This window comes from Morone saxatilis, unplaced genomic scaffold (assembly GCF_004916995.1).
Source record: "Morone saxatilis isolate NCDOM2014 unplaced genomic scaffold, NCSU_SB_2.0 Contig8, whole genome shotgun sequence".
Classification (NCBI taxonomy): Eukaryota; Metazoa; Chordata; class Actinopteri; family Moronidae; genus Morone; species Morone saxatilis.
The window spans coordinates 8852588-8859917 of record NW_023340257.1 but is presented as its reverse complement, the minus strand read 5'-3'; the positions used below and the strand labels follow the sequence as shown (position 1 = coordinate 8859917).

General features: G+C 38.7%; 1 protein-coding gene across 1 annotated transcript in view; it reads left to right on the top strand.

Moving 5' to 3' along the window:
• The first annotated feature begins 6640 nt into the window (after nucleotides 1-6640).
• Nucleotides 6641-7330, top strand: part of lbhl (LBH regulator of WNT signaling pathway, like) — a 1796-nt gene continuing 1106 nt past the window's right edge. The window contains exons 1-2 of the mRNA XM_035680422.1: nucleotides 6641-6712; nucleotides 6831-7125. Coding sequence (XP_035536315.1) covers nucleotides 6641-6712; nucleotides 6831-7125 — 367 coding nt within the window. The remainder of the gene's footprint in view (nucleotides 6713-6830; nucleotides 7126-7330) is intronic.

Here is a 7330-nt window from a genome sequence, read left to right as displayed (position 1 = left end):
AGGCATTACCAACAGATCGACGAACCATTAAACCACACACATCCGCATTTCCTATCTGTATTACCTATCTGCATTCCTCTTCTTGGTATTACTCACTAGTTGCATAGTCTTCATATACATTCACAACTACTATAAATGACATTACATCTTTTGAAAATAGATACTATAATAACTGTGATAACATCAAACTGAAATTAGCTTTTCAAATAATTTGTTTAACTCAAAATAAATTGTATGTATGAATAAATTGTAATATACAACTTGTCACAAAACCAGCAAGTTACTTCCTGAAATTAGAGCTGATTGGTTCTCAAGATTAGTGAAACATGTCTCAACTGATGTCTGACAAATTAGGTGTAGTGTATGTATTGCCTTTTTTCAGATAGTGACAGTTCTGCATATAATTTGTAGTTGTAAGCGTTAAGCACGGTTGATCTTAATCTAGCTCTGACTGCCCACTCTTGCAGGACTCATCAAGTGTGAAGAAAGCAATTTCTGAAGAAACTGCGGCGTGAATGCAGGATGTTGAAAAGTTGATGTTAAATTGAATTGCTGCCTTTAATTTGTATGAAGAAACAGCTGAAGGATGAAGAACTGAATAAGTGGGAAAGGGTCTAATTATAAGTGCGAATGATATTTAAACGTTGAATAAAACTCATTGTATGGAAGATGTAGAACATAAAAAGGCTTAAATGAAGTTTCTGAATGAATAGATAAAAGCTGTATAAAGTGTATAGATAGATACAGATTCTGACATGCAAATAAAAATAGCATACAAAAATTTTTAAAAAAAATCTAATAAATTATATAAAAGAAACACTAAAGAAATACAAAAGGAAAACTTAATTATAGTAACAAAAACTATATACAACTAATATATACTATATGTGTAATATCAGTTTAATATAATGCAAATAGAAAGACTTATAGTGAGGTAGTGGTATGGTTAAACCGCCATTACAGAAGTTCTGCAAAAGCAGTACGCCCTTCATGTTGCACTAGCTCCTTCACTACCTTGTTCCATATATAGCCTACTGACTTAGCCTACAGAGGGGATTACTCACTGCTGTTAGCAGCGCCCTGTCCGTTTAGCAATAGTTGGAGCCTGTTATGTACATATCCATCCCCTCCCCACCCCTGAGCCCTTGATCCCTGGGCTAATTCCATGAATCGTCCAAATCTAAATCCACTGATGGAGCAAAGGCACACACAGTTGGGACCAGGCAGAGAGAGGCATGGCCACAAACAGAATGGATGGGGAAGACAGAAAAAGAGATCATATCAAAACATGCAAAATGTCTACTTGTCCAGTTTATGAGCAGCTATGCTTCTCCTGAGTCAATTTTACTGCCATCAACACGTGCCATCTGTGTGCCCTTTATATGTTTTATTACAGATGCAACAGCAACCCTGTGTGCCAACTCATCAGAGGGGACTGTCAAGCCTGGCTGACGTCACTCATTCAGCCTCTGTAATCGAAAGAGACGCTAATCCTGCTCCTCTCCAAAGCCTGGCAGTGGGGTGGGGTGGGACAGGGAGGGATATTGAGAGAGACATGAGGAAGGAAGTTGGATACGGGAGACACGGGAGCGGCTTTGGGGCAGCAGACAGACTCAGCCCTGATTTGGACAAGTGAGACAGGTTGCTGTCCTAACTGACAAAGAAAACCAGGCACACATCCACCTCCTGATCTAAAATCACTGGACACCTGAGGGCTTGGGAGCCCCCCATCCAGGCTTCGCCCTGGAGGCCAAAAGCCTCGCTGAGGGCTCTGCGGAGGGGGAATGCTGCAGGAGCTGCTCACCTCCTGCTGCACCCCCTCTCGTGTCACCTGTACTCACTGCAGAGGAGCCGGGCTTCACCACTGTGGAGCTGTGCCAAGATGGAGAAGACATTTGCTTGAATGCATGCGAGGGGTAAGAGGCTGCTGGAGTTTATGTGTGTGTGTATTTCAGTTACAAATATCATTCACACTAACAAAAACAGTGGGGGGTTGTTTTTATGCTCAATTTCCCCTCACATCCTCTGCATGCTCCTAAACTGACACCAAAAGTTCACACTAGATGTAGATAGTATATTGTGTGAATGTTCATGGTGTGTGGAATTGACACATATGAGAGTCCCTATCAATGTGGAAAAAATGTAGTTGATAAAACCCGTTGTGATGGAACTGTAGATGCTCACATTTCTTCTGAACACTTTTTTTAAAATCTATGTCAACTTAAAAATGAATTAAAAGTAGCTGCTCTGCAGCTTGTTTCTATCAATAGTACTAACAAGATAACGAATGATTACTGGAATGTCCTACAAAAGGTTTAGACTGTTAAATCCTCATTTGAGCAATGCACGGTAAAGAGACTGCATGAATGGACTGAAACAGAAATAGACTGTTTATAAAATATATATTACAGATTCAGTGATTTACAGAAACCAACTCTGGCACAGGCTCATAGACATACGTGGTCATATGGGTCAGTGCATTTACGTGTTTTTATGTGTCACAGACAGAACACTGAGGATAAAATGTGAGACAATAACAAGAAAACATGAAAACGGCCTAAGGGTCAATGCAAGTGGGAAATGAGACACATAAAAAGTGCATTAACAGGAGTTGTATAGTAGTTGTATAGTTAGTATGTAGTTGTATGTGTGAGTGTGTGTTAAAAGATGTGGATGGCCTGTATTATGTAAAGGGTTGGAGGAAGACACACAGAGAGAAAAAAAGAGAAAGAATAACTATAAAGCAAGAAGTGACAATAGGGATCTGCCAAGTCACTGTGTTAAAGTGGTCACCAACTTTAGGACTGTTTGCTGTGTGGCTGTATAGTGATGAACCCAATGATAAGCCTATTTGTTAAAAGGGTTCTTTAACTGTGGGCATATGTTTGAATCAGGCAATCTCCGGTGTAACTTCTCTAAACCAAACTTCTTCCGCATTATTTCATCCATTGCACAAAAACAGCATCCTGGCAGTAGTACTGGAATGAGACAGTGATAAGCAAAATGTTTCTGTGATGGAAACCAGACAAGAAATGGTTACCACTTAGTGGTTTATCAACACAAATATCATCACTTTCCAACCTGTCACAGTTTCCTCTTCCTGATGACACTAGCTGTTAAGTGTGAACTCCGTTTAACCTGTAGATGCATGATGGATATGAATTTCAAAGTTCACCTGATCATTACAGAAATATGAAATCTTGTTTTTTTTTAAATCCAAAATGGTAAATATCAATGAGATGGAATAAAGCCTTTTAAAGCTCCCCATGCGGCTTGAGTATCAGTTTAACTGAACTGTTTTAATTTATTATCATTAATATCATTATTATCATTTCATTGAGTTCTATATCCTTTAATAATCTATGAATCTGCAGTACATTCCTTATTTTATTAATTCAGGGCTTTTTGAATAGATTATATAAGCAGAATCATGTGAAATGCTTCTTTACTACTTTAATTTCAAAAGAACAATAATAATAATAAATTAATAAAATGTTACTATTTGAAATAATAACACAAACAGTAAAAAAAATAATTTAAATAGTAATTTAATTAATTTAAATATAGTGAAGTGCAGTGAATAGTGTAATTTAAATTGAATTGTGTCATACTGTACGTTTGAACATGCGGTATTCAAAATACAGTACGCTGCACAAACAAAGAGTGATTGTTGACGGAACTGAAACCTGCAGGTGTTTAGAGAGAGTGTATACCAGAGGGATTACATGGAGGTTAAGCTTCTTCATCATAATAGCTGCGGAAAGTTTCCATCCCAGGTGGCACACAAACAGCTTAACATGACACAGTTGTCAGCAGCATAATATCAGAAATTGAACTGTCGGGCGGTGCACATTCACAAGTGGGTCAAAAATGACAGCATCCTCCCGAAGCTGATCCTATTTAGACGAGAACAGGGTGTCCTCGTTTTGACGGCTGTGCAAACTGGCTTAGTGTTCCTTCATTTGTCATATTATACACTGAACTTAAGCATGTTGATAGGAACAATAAGCCTGAAATCTGTCACATTAAGGTAGTCAGAAAGGAAAAATCTGATAAAATTAGTTCAAATCAATTCTGTTTAGAACTTTTGAATTCAATTTAGAGAGACAGAGACTGAAATAGATAGAGAGAGAGAGAGAGAGCGAGAGAGAGTGAGAGAGAGAGAGGACACAGGGAGAAAGACGGAAATTGAGAGAAACACACTGATGCAACTTCAAAAAAATCTTCAGTTCTGAAACTATAAATTCATCCTGTGTCTAAACGCAATGAAAAACTCTTGTTGGTGTCAGACATAAGCCATTATTATTTTAAAACCATATTTAAGACACTTTTTAATCTGAACACTTCACAGTCACTGAGGGCCTGAACCGAGACCTGCACTTCTTCAATGCTTCTCAAACTGCCAATCTCAGAGCAGACATTCACATCGGCTTGTAGACGGCCTCTGTTACGGCAGACACAAGTGTGTATTAGCATATAACCAAAATAAAGAACTGACTATAAAAGTAGGCTACTGTATATCTTAGAACAAGACTAAAAGTCCACAACCAAGCTAGCAGCTTTGTGAGTCTGCACTTTGAGCTAAATGATAACTTCAGCATGCTAACATGCTGCCTTTTACCAAGTGTAAAGTTCACCATGTTCACCATCTTGGTTTAGTGTGTTAGCATGCTAACATTTGCTAATTCACACTGTACACAAAGTACAGCTGAGGATGATGTCATTAGTTTTTAAAGTTAAGTAAAGTTATTAGGAGACATTACATACTGGAAACCGTCAATGTACAAAATTGATTGGATACTTCAGTCTGGACCAAAGTGGTTGACTGAAGAGCTATGCCGTTAGCATCACTATGACATATCTCATGTATGACATTAATTTACAAAAAGATACAGTTTAGACCTGGAATACATTATATTTCTATATTCTGTTGTGAAGCATATACTTTTACAAACAGTCATTTCTTATAACTTTGGATAGTTTTCTAGAGAGCAAAATGGTAAGACATCCTTGAGCAGGTGTGAGATTTGCTCAGTTAAATTCGTTTAAAAGCCAAAGCAAATTTGCACCATTTCTTTTTACTCAGTGTTTTTTATCACTTATCACTCTTTCAAAATATCTAATTTCCAAAGAATTCATAAGTCAGAATTATCTCCTTAGTTTGATGCAACACATGACTGGTACTGCTGTTAGCAAATACCCAAAAATACCCAACACAAGGTCTAAAAACAGAAGGACTGGAGATTAGATCTGTCTTTCAGCTGAAATTTCATTAAAGAGTAAGCAAGATTTAAAAGATTGTGTCATTACACCACGCCACCGAATGACAACAAACCATGATTGGTACTTATGGAGAGAGGACATACACTGAGGCGCAGGGAGAAAAGGAGAGAGGGATAAAAAGAGGATTCGGACAGATCCTCAGCCAGTCTTAATCCCCTGTCGGCTTTTCTGGAGACCATAAACAGATTGACGTTGGATGTGGACACAGACTCATGCATGTAACTAAAACAAGTGACTAGTTTACAGACACTATGGACCCAACATACTCTCACAGGATCAGGGCATGGCTAAAAGGCGCCTGCTTCTGAGGCTCTGACAGAGCAAAAACAGCACATATGTTCTGACATGCTGCCTGTCAGAAAATAAAATATGAGCATCAGAGGTCATAATCCATTTTGGTATAAAACCCTGCTGAGTACTGCACTAATCTGAGAGTGTTTGTTCAGTGTGTGTGTGAGAAGATTCACACACTCACACATAGTCACATAATTCACATAGTCTGACCAGCTTTAGTAAATCAGATGTAGGACACAAAATCTCTGACCTATCAGAAGCCTGGGATGTTGGATACCAATATACTAGTGTAATTCAGTCATGACACTGGGGCATGAGGGGGGAGTGATGTTATTTAATAGAAAACCGGATGAAGTGATTTTATCCAGTGCCACTGAATGTCCAACTGTGGACATGTGAGTCAGATAGACATGTAAGAATGAAAGTAACAAGGGCATGTAAGCAGTCAGTGGATATTTCCTCATAGCAAACACCATCCATCTAACATTCAAGGATACGCATAGGTGCAAATAGTATATTGGTGTAGAAGATGTTCAAATGATCATTTAGAGAGAGTTTAAAGAGAATCACTGGAGTAAGATCTTTCATGGAGTGGCTTTGTTTCCAAACCAAAGACCCCTCCTTTTAAATGGATTCTAAATAACTTTCTTTGGAGTTTCTACTGCTGCAGTAAAATGTATTTCTTTCTGAACAGGGTTTCTATAAGTTTCTGCAGAGATTCTACAGGGATAGGCCAACCATGGGAGTTTTTGATTTTAACGAGGGTTCTAAAGTATTCTAAAGTCAAAGTAATTATTAAAGTTATTAATTACTATAATTAAAAAAGAAAGAATTATAAAGATTCAAGGTCCAATGTAATACTAGAGTTCTACAAAACTTGCTCTATTGGGATTATTGGGGTTCTATAGTATTAAATGGGTTTCTACACATAGAAAAAAAGGATTAAAATACCCAAAAGGGATTTCTTACAGGCTTCAGATTTGCAAAGGGTAAAGAAGGCCCTTGTCTTTACAGTGTATGTTTGTTTCTAGTCTCATTATGGCTTTATTTACTCTGCAGAGAGATGGAGGAGATGAGTGGTCAAGATCCAAACTGTGAAGACATGCAAAGGAAGGACCAAAGATTGCCATTCCAGGTATTTTCATCATACTGTGACCAGACTTGTACACTGAAGTATTTTGCTGTAAACTAAACTTTTTTTCTGTGTGACTCTTCTGCTGAATTTTCAGTCAGCTGCCCCTCCTTTCCTCCAGATCTTCCCTGACCCTGTTGAGGTTGTCCTGGGCCCAGAGACCACCTTAAACAGCCTGGACCACAACCGCGAGAAGGAGCGTCTACCCTCCATCGTTGTGGAACCCACGGAGTTGAGCGAGGTGGAAAGTGGAGAGCTGCGCTGGCCGCCAGAGAACATGGACATGGAGGAAGACGAGGAGGACCTGTTCTTGGAGCAATGCATCCCCCCAGCCAACATTGCAGACTGGGGAGAAGAGGAGGAGGAAGAGGAGACGTCGGTTATACTGAACCAACAGCAAGGCTTGACACTCATCGGTGAGCTGGACATGTTATCATACTCTCATCTGCTTTAAATTTCCTCTTGGATCTCCTTGGATGCCTTTAGTGTGGTAGAACATGTAAACTTTCAATGGCACATGTCTTCAGAAGAACTCCAGCTGCTGTAACAGACCTGTGAACAGTTACTTTTTGTTTTCTACCCTATTATAAGAAAATACATATTTTCAATTCAATTCAATTC